General features: G+C 32.5%; 1 protein-coding gene across 1 annotated transcript; it reads right to left on the reverse strand.

Moving 5' to 3' along the window:
- Positions 1–5,009: 5,009 nt before the first annotated feature.
- LOC132926496 (zinc finger protein 26-like) lies at positions 5,010–9,680 on the reverse strand. The gene is made up of 2 exons (XM_060990865.1): positions 9,672–9,680; positions 5,010–8,474 (listed from the first exon to the last, which is right to left on the reverse strand). Exons 1-2 carry the CDS (start codon positions 9,678–9,680, stop codon positions 5,349–5,351), a joined length of 3,135 nt encoding a protein of 1,044 aa, XP_060846848.1. The 3' UTR covers positions 5,010–5,348.
- Between the last annotated feature and the right edge of the window lie 6,309 nt (positions 9,681–15,989).

Consider the following 15,989-nt stretch of genomic DNA (forward strand, 5'->3'; position numbering starts at 1 on the left):
TTTTAAAACCTCATTACTAAAAGTGGGAATGTGGGTACCGCTCTGTTATATGCAGTGATCGAGTGGACTATACTGTGATAGATGTGCTGAATTTGAATTAAATAATATATTATGAACGTTTCCGAGCAAAGATGGCCAATCATCCAGTATTACTGAATTTATATTTCATGTTATATTTTTTGTGCTATTAGGTAAAGTAATTTATTTTATAAATAGTAATACAGTAGGTTGAATTCATTTTTCCTAAAAACATTGCAATTAAAAATATCATTGCGCGTATAAAATATAATAATATACGAAAAAGTTTTATGTCCCCCCCCTCCCCCGAATAATTATTTGAACTATAACAAATTAACGAATATCATCGTTATACATAATTTAAATATTATGTATAATTACGTCCAAATTTGAACCTAAAATGTCTATAAAACATTTTATGCATGTATATTTTTTTTAGATTTTTTGGTTTCAACATAAACTAAACTACTTATGAAAAGAGCTTTAAGTGGGGAAAAATCCCAGGAGGACTAATGTATCCATATAGTTTTAAACGTTCTATAATATATCATTTTATATATAATTTATAATGCATAAAGTATATGTAATGTATAAACAGTGATTGTGTAACGTACTCATCCGACTTTTAACCCTAAATAATGTTAAAATTTGTAATTTATTTCACGAAAAATTTAAATAACAAATAATACTACATTTTTAAGAATAGCTTATGTTTTATACAAATTTAATAATTTGAAAGAAAATATTTCTTCTCATAGTAAAAAGTTGAAAGTAGTGGTAGTTATTTAATAAATTTATAGAAATCACAGACAAAAAAGACAAAAAATATTTATATCATAAAAAGTTCTAATATTAATTAAAGATAATTTTACATAAATACGATTTAATTTACCTGTTGGCAGTAACTTATTTTAAACAAATTATTTAAATAACTAAATACGAGTACTTAATACTAAAAACTAAACATTACACCACAATTATTTTTACACATATATTAGATAGTCCATAATTTGTATTAAATAGATTTGATAAAAATATAGTAAATTTATAAAAATAAATAAACAAAAATCAATATTTAATCTCAACAGAATTTTGAATATATTGACTAATGTTTGGTTATAATTGGAGCGTTCCGGCGTACCTTAAGAATGATTTGTTAAAGGTGATGCGTTTTAACCGATATTAGAAGTGGGGTGACTGAGATCCCTTTGTGCTTCCTTCACATTAACCCCCGCTGCTAATGAAGAACTTTGTACTCGATTTTTAAAGACATAATAAAATTGCAAATTTTATAAATTTTCAACTGCAAAACAACTTTAATTTTATCAAAATTTGAATTGTACATGTGTAATTTAAATATTTTTATATATCTGTAAGAAAACCTATGTGTATGGAATCTCGGATTACATTTGTATGAATTTTAATCCAGAAAATATTTTTTTATTGACGTATATGTAGAGAAAAACTAAAAAAATATCAACAATTTCTCATGTCTATAAATAGTTCAAAAAGATTCAAATATTTTGAAAATTATAAGTACTAGATTTATAATTTGTTTTTGAATTACAATGATATAATAAAATTATTTTTACGAGTGAATATATAATGTCATAAAATAATTAGATACTGGGAATTTTTACTATTATGTCACCTTCTTCCTTCAAAATTACTAATTAAATAATTTTCTTCCAGAAACCACTTCAATTTTTAAAAACTGAAGCATTTTATCAACAACTTATCGTTTTTACAGTGATTACAGATACTTAAAAACAAAACATATCTATATCGTTGTAAAATCAATTTATTATTCATTGTTCTGCTCAAAAAATACTATTTAAAAAATACTTTTCATTCATTATGTAGATAAATATCTTGTATTTTTATACTATAGGTACTTATTAATTTAAAAACATTGAAGTCACTGCGATGAAAGATTAGATTAATTCGCATTATAAAATGTTTTAAACCGTGTAAACATTTTTTTTCAAATTTACAAAAAATAGTTGGCTAAATGAACGCAGCGTGTATTAACGGATCACATTGTGTGTGTTTGTGTGTGTATTATTATGTATATATTATACCAGTCTAGGCGCGTAAGTCAGCTCTGAACAAAGTGTCAGAAATCGATTTGTTTTTGTCACTCTACCTGCGGGGCCGCGCCTAAATACCTATTCTTTACGGAATAATTCGTTTCGAGTGTAGTGCTGCTACCTTGACTTATAAATTTTAGCCGTCTGCTTAAAGAGACCATAATACAGTCTTCAAATGTAAATTGCCTCCATATTGTAACACGTTGTTCTAAATAGACTATAATAAAGTATATAATATAGTTCTAATGTATATAATATTTAGCCTTCTATGTAATATACAAATCGTGTACCTTTATAATATTAACTACTTATGACATATCATACCCAACAATATGCTTATCAAATATAGAGGTATTAGCAACTAAGACACTATATAAGTAATAAACAAACATAATATATGATTTATTGGAGTAAACACTTATGTCTGCAGTAGCATAGATCCGATTTTTTTTCAAATAGAAAAAATAATTAAAGACTTATGTTAAATATTGTTGTAGCTTTATTTATATATTTTTTCAAAAATGATACACAATATTGATTGAAATTAAATAATAATATTGTTACTTTAATATCTGTTAATATTTGTCATTTGATAAGATAATATGTTTAAAAACACGAGATTAAATAGTTTTTATTTTTTAAAAGTTATTATTATTTTCATTAAAACTTTTGTGTACCTAGTTTAACCATTTTTAAGTGCGTTATGTAATTAAATATCTGTGTAAAACCAACAATTTGACATTTTTATACGAAAACTCTATTAAATAGGGGAATTATAAAATGTTGTCATACACAAGTTTCCTTTAATTTATTAAACATTTTAATGAATAACAATAAAAAACAATTTATATTTCAAATATTTTAAATATTTATAATGTTAAATAATACAAGAATTTAAATATTATTGCGATTTTGGCATCCATTTGACCTAATCACAATGGTGGTTTATAACTCATTAACATCAAATCATATCAATAGTTTATAATATCTAGTTTATTATTTATATTATCTATAATTATATATAGAGCTATTATGATGTGATGTAAAATTGGTAGGTACTAATTGGTATTTAACATATGCCTTGGCCCTTGAGCAGGATTGGATTCTGATATATAGAATATTCTACGGTTACACTGTGGTATACGTAAACCATTATTACCACTTACTAACAACCAAATCACCGTTCATATTATCGTGCCGAAGTCGCCTTTAGTCCATGGCAGAAATTACAGATCTTTGCTATTCAATTTACGTACAAAAATATACTAAGTGTAAAGGGACAGAAAAACTTCATACGATAAACTATTAAACGCTATAAAACGATATTAATTATTAATCCCCCTTGGGTTTATTATGCATTTATGCGTTTTAATGTGTTTTCTAACTGATATATTATGTGTAAATTGTTTATATTATATTATCGATCTGTATTATATGTAACAATAACAATAAAGTATGCTGTCAGCATTGGATTTTGAAGTATATATTAAACAATAATAAATTATAACAATACGTCAGTATATGTATAAAAAACAAAGACAATCAATAAGCAACTACTGCAGAATAAATGATATCATTCATAATATGGTTATTTCGTCGAAATCGGATCGCAACTCGACGACTTCCTATTTGGTAGGTACATAATACTATATATATATATATATATTAAAAATATTATATTCTACTATTATTATTGTTATTATTACTATATTCAGTTAAGGTACCAACCTACGCGCATGTATACAGATATAAACCATCAAGTATTCCACGTTTAATAAAAGGTATTGTTTTTCCATTTAACAATTTTCAATATTTTAATGCGATTCGCGGTTGATGAATAATAGTGTTTCGTTTTTATTTCAATACATATTATTACTATATATTTACTGTTTACTCCATAGTGGCAGATACGTTTATTATATTATACACGTATACACTATGTACCTATAAACACTTATGTATACCTACACGATAATTTATATTTTATAGTTATATTATATGGTAGCATATCGGTCATAAATCACAGTAGGTATCACACATACACAGTTGGCGTGGACATAACATTATGTGTATATATAGGTAGGCAGTGTGGCATTCTTGATTTTAAAATTGTATGAATGTATACACTTTCGCTGCCAAGATTTGAAATTTAAATAAACAACAGAGTTATATTTTTAAAATTGACCGTGACCAACCGGCTGCATGTTCACAGTATTATAATATACCTGCGCGTCGCGTTTGACAATAGTCAATAGTTGAATTACAACGTATGCCAAAGTTGTTGTGCAAGTAAATAAATATAAATTCACCCACTACCCATTTATTATATATATAATATACATAATGTATAATATATAGGTACACACATATGTATTTGTACACGGTATACTTTGTGTACCAATGATACTTTCCCGTACGTAGAGTATACCTGTAATATCAACTAATGTATATTAATTTATTGTGTTTTTTAATAAATGCGGATTATTATTAATTTATCTCGAAACTCACATTCAACTCTCGTTTAACGAATGCAACTAATATAGTTGATTAAAAAATTTGATTTCGTCGGAAATTTGTTATTTTTTTCAATCCGTAATAATTTGGATAGTTAATTACCAAATGAAATGCATGATATTATGAATGTAATCATTAATCTCCGAAGAAATGTTTACGTTTTCGATTGACTCGACACGCGCTTTGTATATGTGTATAGTGCACATATGAAATGTAAAAAAATGTACAGAACAATCATTGTAATTTATTTTAATTCGTAATTCGTTTTTTTTGTATAACAATAATAATATATGCACAATATAATGTGTTTACGTGAATCGTAACACTACGCTGTAAATTACGTAACATGACATTGAGACAAAAATAAAACTCAACAGTTATGGGGTATGACGTCCGGACATTACAATAACAACCGTAATAATAATAATGGGATATGAGTAAATAATAGTATACAGTTTGCAGTTTTTGGTGGCCGATGACAAAATAAATGCATGTGCTTTTCGAAAAATGTCTTTGTAAAAAGCAAAAACGCGCCAGTAAAAAACGGGCGAGTAAAAAAAATAACGCAAACGCGCCACTGCAAGTAGGAAAACACGGGGGTGATGGATAACGGGTAGGGGGGAAACCAAGCGGTTGCTGCGTCAGTCGCAGTGGTTATCACGACGAACACTCTCTACTATATAATATATTATGTTGTATAATTATCGATTATTCTACGTAAGAACGTCAGTCCGCGGCCGAGATGCTGTTGAATATTGCGTCCAACGTCATGTCGTCCGACGGTTGGATATCAATATTATCGAGCGCGGCCAACGAACGAGGCGTGGACAGTATGGACAGGAGCTCGTCGATCACGGACGTTTCCGTGGATTTATCGTCAGCTGGCGGCACCTTGAAGAGCGGTGGCTCGGCCGACGACGGCGTGACCGCGTCGCCTTTGGCGAATATCTCTGAACAGTCGACGATCAGCGGACGGGCGTCGGATTGCGGGGCGGCGGGCGTGCCGACGAATTTCACGTCGGGCGGGGCGGAAGCGGTGGACGGCTCTGTGAACTTCACGTCGGGCGGGTTGGAAGCGGTGGACGGCTCTGTGAACTTCACGTCGTCCGGGGTGGCAGCGGTGGACGGTTCTGTGAACTTCACGTCGGCCGGGGCGGTATCGGTCGACGGTTCTGTGATTTTCACGTCGGCCGGGGCGGCATCGGTGGACGGGTCGGAGAACCTCACGTCGGACGTAACGGCGGTTAGGGCCGAGTCCCCGATCGCGTTGACCGGCATCGTCACGGCGAACTGGCATCCCGCGGCCACGTGCGCATCGTGCGTGGCCGCCGACAGGAACGGTGAGTAGCACGCCCGGCACAGCAGGCCTTGGTTCGCGTTCACGTGGTCGTCCAGGTGGTGCTTGAGTTGCGCGGAGTCCGCGAAATGCTCATCGCACAGCTCGCAAACGGTGCCCGTCGGCAATACGGTATTGCAACTCCGGATGTGACCGTTGACGTGCTCGATGAACGCCGTCTCGTCTTCGATCGTATGGGTGCAGTACGGACACGACTTCTTGGCCGAACGTACGGCTGTGGCGACCGCCTGTTTCCGGTACGTGCGCCGCCGGTAATTCGGCCGCGCCTGCACCGTCTGTGACGCTATCGCGGCGGGTTCGTCGCAATCGTTGGTGTTGTCGTGCGCGTGATCGTCGGTGCAACCACCAATGACGAACTCGTGCGTCTTGACGTGCGACTTGAGCGAAAACTCTGAGCTGAAAAACTTGCCACACTGGTGACACAGGTACTTGCACACGTCGCCGACCGCGTCGATGTGCGTGCGGGTCTTGTGCAGGTTGAGCGCGCCAATCTTGACGAACTGCCGGGAGCACACTGTGCAGTTGAACATCTCAGTCGGTTTCTCGTCCGCCGCGGCCGCCGGGTGCCCGTGCGCGGTTTTCTTGTGGTACGTCAGTCTCCAGGAAGTCTTAAAGTCCACGCCGCACTGGTCGCACGTGTGCGTCTGCACGCCAGGCGGGTGTTTGAGCCGCCGGTGTAGGCAAAAGTACGTGTAGTGCAAGCACATCTTGGCGCAGTGCTCACAAGAGAAAAATTGCGGTATTTCGAACCGGTCGGGGACCTGGTCAGGCGCGGGTTGCATCTGCTGTTGCTGCTGTAGTTTTTGCTGTTGCTCGTCAAGTTGCTGTTGAGCGGGCGCGTTACAGGAGGACTCCATGTTTATGCCGTGCGTCAACTTGTGCGTGGTCAACCTGGAGTACGTGCTGAACGTGGACGAACACACCACGCAGATGAACGCCTCCGCGTCGCCAGATCCTCCGCCCGCGTGCGCCGCTTCACGGTGTCGGTTCAAGTGCACTGCGTCTAGATATGTCGAGTCGCAGTACTCGCACTTGACCACCGACGGCAGTTGCACCGCGTAACATCCACACTCGTTTGCCGCCGTCGTGCGTGCGTCATCGCCGCAATGCTCCTTGCTGGAGTGGTCGGCGACCGCGGCCGGGTTGGGCGCCACGTAACCGCATTCACTGCAGCCGTAACACGTTTGTTCGGTCGACTCGGCGGCCCGGTGCGTCTTGACGTGCGACCGGAGCCTGGACGCGCGGCTCAGATACTGGCCGCATATGTGACATTGGAACGGCTTGACGTCCATGTGCGAGATCTCGTGCTCCCGGAGCGTGGACTTGTTCAAAAACGACTTGTCGCACGACTTGCACGTAAAGTCCCGTGACCCGGTGTGATACCGGCGGTGGATGTTGAGACCCATGGACGACTTGAACGTCCGGCCGCACACCTCACACACAGCCTTGTCGTGCAGCTCGTGCCGGAACCGGATGTGATCGTACAGTTGATACTCGTCGTCGAACTCGGCCAGGCACAAGTCGCAGTGCAGATGCATGGTCGCCCACTTCGGGTGTTCGTGGAACTGCAGGTGAAACGCGTACCGCATCTTGGACGGGAACGACTTGCCGCACTGTCCGCATTGCGGAGACTTGATCTTGTTACACGCGTGCCGCAGCACGTTGATCTGGGTTTTGAACCCGGCTAGGCACACTCGGCACCGGTACACGGTCGGGTGGCTGAACGTCTTCCTTGGACAGTGCGCGTCTACCAGGTGATTGACGGCCGCGCCGACGGTTTCGAACGCCACGGCACCGCACAGCGAACACTCGGCGGCCGTGACTGAGTGTACGGTCAGTATGTGTTCGGCCATGGTCGAATGGTTACCGAACTTCTCCTTGCACGCGTAACACTCGTAACAAGAAACAGTCAGTGACACGTACCGGGACCCGTGCGACTTGATGTGCGCGGACAGCGGTGGCCGGTACGTGCGGCCGCATATGGGACACACGGATTTGTGATGCTCCAGACAGTGGGCCACCGGGTCGCCGTTGAACGTCCGGTCGCACGACTTGCACTTGACCGGACCAGCGAACGTGTACGTCAGCGACCTTTTCTCGCACCGGTAGTTGAACGCGCTGGATCCCGATGGCGACGACGTCGACGGCGGCGACTTATTTTTCGATCCTTTGGGCCTGCCCTTGCGGTTCCCGTCCACCGGCGTCACGTCGAGTTCGACCGTCTTTTGTCGCGCAGGGAAGTGCTCGTTACCACCGCCGTGACCAGGAGTGCTGCCACCAACCACTTCGTATTTTCCACTGCCTCCCGGTTCGAAGTAAACGATCACTTGATTCGTCAAGTCGAACGACGTTCGGTGACGACGCGACACCGCGCAGTAGCGACGTTTCCGGGGTTTCCGAAAGGACATCCGCTTCAATTTCTTAGGTCCTATGTTAGCCGGCATTAGAACTATCGGATGTCCGTTTTCGGTTTGTGTGTACGTTACGCCTGCTCTCTGAAAAAATAATTTCTACCTATACTTTATCTGTATATATACAGTTTAAGTTATGCAAAATTATACAATTCAAAATATGGGTATTGGTCGATATTCTATAGTATGTATTTATAATTGTATAATATAATATTACCTATGCTTCAAGCTGCAAGACACGAAACTACTCACTAACTCATCACTGCATTAGAGTGGTCATTATATTGTATAAGAGTAGACATTTTTTTCTAATTTTTTGAGCCAGAATCCCTCCAATATATTTGATATTATAAAAAAATAATATATATTAAATTTGGTGATGATGACTAATCCCCTTCACGTTATTTAGGTTGGTTGACAATTTACAAATAAGGGCATTTTATGGATTTTCATATTTTACTTGAAAATAGTAGCAAATACATTAAAAACACAAATTAGCTTTATTCAAGAACATAATATTTTCTATAGATAACTTTCATAAAAAATTTCTTTTAAAGCAACTGTTTTCTTTGGAAATATCAAAAAATTAAATATTTTTATTAATAGCCGAATATTTTGGTCTTACGGTTTTTTAAACAAATTTAATGAGCGTTTAAAGTAAGATAAAAAACGTTTTACATTCAAATTAAATTAAGTTAAATTTTTTATTTATTATACCATGAGTAAAAAAATGTTTATTAATAATGGTGATCAATAAATTTATTGTAACAGTAGAATTTAAGTAATTCTATAGCTATAGAATAATAGTAATATTAGCTAAAAATACTTAAAATGTCGACTGATATTATTGGAATTTAGTCTAATCTTATAAATATGTTTTATACCAGTATTTCTCGACTTCATTGTAATGGTGTCCCACATATTTACTGTTTTTTGGGTACGTGACACACACAAAAAAAAAAATTCCTAGATTTTTTTATATCATTATCAATATAGTTGCCTATTTAGTTTACAAACGTCACGAGTCATGACCTATCAAAAATATTTTGCGACCCATAGACTAGTAAACACTGCTTTAAACTATACACTATACATAGTTTATACCTACATAATATAATTTTAGTTTATCATACCTATTATCGATATTGTTATAGAATGTAGATGAAGCTTAGGTGGTGATAAAATTAAATTTATTGATAGACAGTAGTTATGAATTTAACAGTTAATCAATATAATAAATAGCTATGGACATATATTTTTTATTTTAGTCATTGTATATACCTTGATCATTTTGTGTGTTTATAATTTTGAAGTGATATTATATATAATATACACGGGATGATTCTTTTATCATTATACACTCATTATTTCGACAAATATTGACTTTGTTTCCTTTTTTTCCAAAATATTTTGTATCATGCTTTTCCCAAATTGTAAATTAAACCAACGACTCACTGCTGAAATAACCTGTATAGGGTGAACACCTAAAAACCTCAAATCACCTAACTTTATTATTAAATTGATTGCAAATTAGGTGAACTGCGAAGGACAAAAGTACAGTTTATTGATAGCTGCTAAAAACTACATAATATAAGTGTTAAAGTACTCTGCCGCCTCACCTCAAGTAGCGCTCATTATATAAATTATAGATATATTAGATATTTTATTTATTCTATAGTAAGCTAAAAATGAAGTGGTTACGAACTTGTCGCTAAAATATACGACAATACTCATTCAGTAGGTAGGTAGTATAAAATAACAATAAAAAAACTAAATAGAAAGATAAATTAAGAAATTGTTTTATAAATTCAAAATATTATAATAATTCTTTATCTTCGTAATAATAGAATTATTTACATTTTAGTATTGTACCAGTCCAATTAATAATATTTAACTACCTATGAATTATGAGTTTGGGGTACAGCTTTAAATCATACCTATATGTTCCTGCTAAACATATTATTAATTAATAATCTGTTTAAATAAACGAAGACTTTACTCAGTCAATTAACTCTATTCTAATCTTTCTGTCTCTCTTTTTTTTTTGTTCTGCTACTTTAAATAATTGTTGCCCAATTCACGTAAGTGGAAATTTGTAAATTTTTCAAATTAAATTTCCAAAATTTAAAATTCTTAAGAAATTTAAGATACATGCCAAATGGCGGCCCACAGATGAAGAATAAATAACACATATTACGACAACATTATATACATATTACATATTATGTGTGATTATTGTACATTATAATTTTTGTTAAATATTATTGGTTTTTAAATAATGTAAATATATATTTAGAAATTTGATGGTCCGCGAAAAATGTTCAGATTCCTAATATGGCCCTTCATAAATATTAATTGGTGACCCCTGCTTTAGATTAATATAACTATCCTGCAGTAGTCCAGTACCAATAACCATTGATTAAATATTTAATCAATGCTATAACATGTTATTTTAAATTTTTCTTGTTTTATTATTAGTATATTAAAATTTGTTTTATCCTAATAATTTATTCTATTTTACATTTTCATATATTTTTTTAATTATTATATAATAACGAAGTCACTTTATCGTGGACTCTACTTTTTAAAAAGAGAACCAAAGCTTAATTTATTTTATCTTAATATTATTTTTATTATCTATATATTTAATTTGGTGTTAAATAAATATTATTATTATTAAAATTATTTGAAAGGCCGAACCATCCTCTCCCTCCCACGATTTCAGACTACGGTACTTACTGTCACTATATAATATTGACATATATTATGTAGATTAGTGTTTCCTATATACCTGTATGTATATAAACACCGTAACTTCTATACGCACTCTTCAATTATTTTTCCTCGCGATCATGCATTTTCGTTGTGGTCGAACAACAATACGCAGCATTACGGACGAGTGACAGCATTATATTATTATTATTATATATATATATATATATATATATATATATATATATATATATACACAGTATACACCTACTATAATATAATATATAATTATTAAACGACGGCAGCAGCATTTTGCCGACCTGATTATTATATTATTATTATTGGTCGCAACACAATCGCGGTTATTAGATTTGCTGCCCGTCCTTGTGGCTATTACGGAGTCCGCCCAATAGTCGCACAATGTACACGCTGTACATGAGCGTATACACAAGTATAGTATTATAGTGTGTATTAATGTATTATTATTGGCATACACAAACGAACCATATACCAATACGTACATCAAACGAAGAAAAGAACCGAAATCGTGCTCGTTATGCTATAGATAGTAGATACGCATATTATTTATATATATATATATATATAACGATCTCATCGGGTCAAATAATATATATATATCACGTGTAATTATATGATATTGAAACGTCTATAGAATAATATCGATCGATATTATTATTATAAAGATCCGAAATCTGCAATAACGGGCGTTTTGGAATAACTATAACACAAATACGTTATATACGCGTTACAGGCGCAGGATAATAAAGTCCTTACTTGTATAATAATATATAGTAATTACATTATAATGGTAATTTGCTGGGCCTGGTTATTATTCTGTGACCGATATAGGAATAGGACAATGTCAATAAAGTTTTGAAATTCATTCTATGAAATGATATTATACTATTATGTATTATGAAATACCTCGTGGTCGTACCTACCGACGTTGGGAATAAATCGAAATTATATCATTTTAGAATTTCTTAACTTTATCAATCAAGTAAATCATATATAAAAGTACAACAAGAATAAATCATGTAAAATACTTTTTCTTATAACTATAGGCTAATCATTAGCCGCTAATGGTTCTCTCTTAATTCGACTATTTCTCTTTTACACTTTAATAGCTCTGAAAAAAATCTTTTCAAAACAGTTAATTCATTATTTACATAAAAGAGGTTAAGTACAGTAAAAAAAATTGAAATATTTGCACACACATATTTTTTAGATTCTGAGTGAAGCGATAAATTTATTGATTTTACAATGTTGGATTTTTGATAAGTCGTTGAAAAATGATAGCAAATCCTCATGATCCTTGATAGCAAATTGGATCTATTCTATATTTTAGAGAGCTTGAGAATAAAAATCACGAGTATTTTTCAAAATAATCAGGAAAATTTTTTTTTGACATAAGATTCTAAATAAATTATTTTTATACATAAAAATATTTAAAATACACACGTACAATAAATATTTATAAGAATTTGAAAAGCTTAAATTTTAATAAAAATTGCCGAAATAACGAAAATTGTTTTATAGTTGAAAATGTATAAAATAAACAATTGTTATGGCAAGTACGTTGAAATTTAATACAAAATTCTTCATACACAATTCATACTGAAACCAAATAATCTAAAAAATATACAGGTAAGCTGAATTTTTAAAGTTCAAATTTGGACGAAAATACTATGAATAACAATTTTAAAATTGTAAAATAATTTACTTTAATAGCATTATAAAAAAATATAAAATTAAATATACTTTGTGATATTATAAACCGTCTCTGCTTAGAATCAGTTTTGTGTACAATGATATGTCATTAAATTCAAATTTAATAAATCCACCATGGTGACCCACACTTGACACCTACTGTACAACTGAGCGATAACCACTTACTTTCATTTTTTTTTTTTAGTTCGACTTTTTTTCTCTTACACATTAATAGTTTTATAAACAACCTTTTAAAAACAGATTGTTATATTTTTGTATACAGATAGATTTTTTAATTAGCAAACCAACGTTATAATACGCTTTTTAACTGGAATTGTCAAATACGTATTTTGTAATTCATTATACTAAAAGAAATGCTTTTATTTTAAGTAAAGAATATTAGCTAAATATTATTAAACATGTATCTACGTTGGAAGTTTGTGAATAAAAAAGAAAGTGTAAAGAAAAAAAAAACTGTTGAAATTTTCAATAAAATTGTTTTTCTTGTGTGGCATTCACATTCAAAAATATACGAGTATAGTTAGTTTCCTATTTAAAATTTACATCGTTGAACTATGAATATTACTCAAATTAAAATATATTAAATATAAATTGATATTTTAATTACAAAGTGCTTATACAAAATTCTCTAAGTCCGTATAAAATATTTTTTTAGACTGTGAAATTTTATTTTTTAAACGAAAAGTATTATGAATTTTAGTAAGTATATGTTATTATTGGTATTTTAATTTTTAATTAACAAAATTGACATCAAATGTATGTTTTTTTTTCAATTTTTTTGTATAATTGATTTATTTCAACTAATGTTCTTAATATTTTGAATTGTTGAGTGTCATCAACCAAAGACCAAAAGTGCGCTGTAGTAGTTATTATATTGAATTTTATTTTTAAACATCAATTTATTTAATTATAATACAATTGTATAATATTATCCATCAATTTTAAAAAGATAAAAAAAGTGTAAGTTATAGGACTATTTTGGAACCTAATGAATTTTTTCTTACATATAATATTTACGTTAGCAATTATAATAGTGTTAAACATACAGTAATAGGTTAGTATAGCTAATATAGGTATTAGCTATACTAACCTATAATATATTATATGGCATACAAATCACGTCGTAGACTAATTTAATTTTAAAATGCACAATTGTAGAATTTACGTTCTTAAATAATTGACACTTGATTGTGCCTAACCTAACTAACATCAAATAGTTTCCTTCCCATTATTGATAACTGTAGGTATTTGATCCCATGAATTTTAATTGATTATATTAAATTTAATGCGGACCGTCAAACGTTTAGGTATGCTTGATTTTTTCCCAACTCGGCACATATTGTATTCACCAATGTGTAAAATGCATGACGTACTCAATGTATTTTAAAATTAATGAAGGTAATATAACACTATAACTATATTGTATAATGTCTTAATACCTATATTAAATATTGTAGATAAACTGCACAATATATTGTATGCATTCGTTGATAAACGTGTGCAAGTCAAAATATATATCAAGACAACAATTTCTCAAAATGTTTTAATTATTTGGATTCACCTACTGTGAACCGATTTTAAAGACCGATTGCCAATAATATCATTATGATAATGCGTTTTGTCGGTCAAGAGCGAAACGTGTACCTATTTTTTTTTTGCTTCAAGGTTAATATTTTTCGCGTGTTATCGTGTTAGTTTCAGCCATCAAGTCACGTAATAGTGTTATGATTTTTCATTATTATTATTATACAGTATATATATATATATCGACCAGCATTGGGACGGGTTGACAATTTGACAGATAATGATCGTCTGTTGATAAAATAAATATGATTCACCCGGTACGCGACAATTTTGTAAAATCAAAAAAATCCTTCGAAGCTCGATCACAGTTATCAATATTAAAGACTATAATTGGAATTTTGAACATATTTACCCATGGATACATCTACGCGTGTGGCAAAAAAAAAAAAAATTATATCTAATAGTGAGAACATAAGTACTACGATATAGTATATACAGAGGAGTTGACATCATGATAGTGAGTGTTAAAAATGTTAAACAATAAAACCGCGATTTATACGTAACACGATGTGAATTCGAACGACTGATTGTAGCGTTTGTTTTATTAGCCCACGGGAATACGTATACAAATGTATATTTTTAATGAATTTGAAACATTTAAAAAATGTACTGTAATAAGTGATATGACTTCTGTAGACATACAAATTATTAAGTAGTAAAATCATTTTACAAACAATAAATTTACCTATTGCGTAAATAGTTCGCAAATCATTTAATAACAATATTATCTATTGCACGCTTTGAGTTTGATATCAATAAAATTGCTGTTAGTAATTTAATATAAATAGGTGTATTAAATTCTGCGTTTTATATTAAAAACTACACATATAAGGTGTACTTATATATATACGCCAAAAGGAAGAAAATATAAATTTAATAGAATAATGGTTGATTTAATTAGACTAACTTGAAATTAACACGAGTAAACAGACTGGAGATTAAGAGAAAGTAAAAAAAAAACAACAAGAAAATTCTTCTTCTACCGAACTCGATAATTTATCATATTAATTATTTCTGTGTATAACTTAGAAATTGTATGGATCTTTATGTACAACTAGAACACGATTGATGAAAATTGTATTGATAATATATTATCACGATAAATAATAACGAATGATTTATGATGATAACATAACATAATAATATAGTAGATAATTAGTACCTACATTAAAATAACATTGTAATTATTGAAAATTCTAAATTTATAAGCTAAAATCAATAATAATCATAATAATTATATAATAAACCTTTATAAACCAACAGTTAGTGTTATAAATTTGGCTATCATAAATAAATGTACGAATAGAGTCGTACACTAATAAGATAAAATATATAGTTCAATTTTTTATATAGGATTTAATAATATTCAACTGAACTAATAATGTAGCAGCACGTCCAGTTTATATTAAAAAAAATATTATATTACCATACATTATTTAAACTACAATATAATTTTAATGGATATAAATGTCTTGTAATAATAAAAAATACATCTAGTTTATGAAAAAATATATTTTTAATAATATTTGTTATAATGAAAACATTAAAAAC

The sequence above is a fragment of the Rhopalosiphum padi genome, chromosome 1 (genome assembly GCF_020882245.1).
Source record: "Rhopalosiphum padi isolate XX-2018 chromosome 1, ASM2088224v1, whole genome shotgun sequence".
Classification (NCBI taxonomy): Eukaryota; Metazoa; Arthropoda; class Insecta; order Hemiptera; family Aphididae; genus Rhopalosiphum; species Rhopalosiphum padi.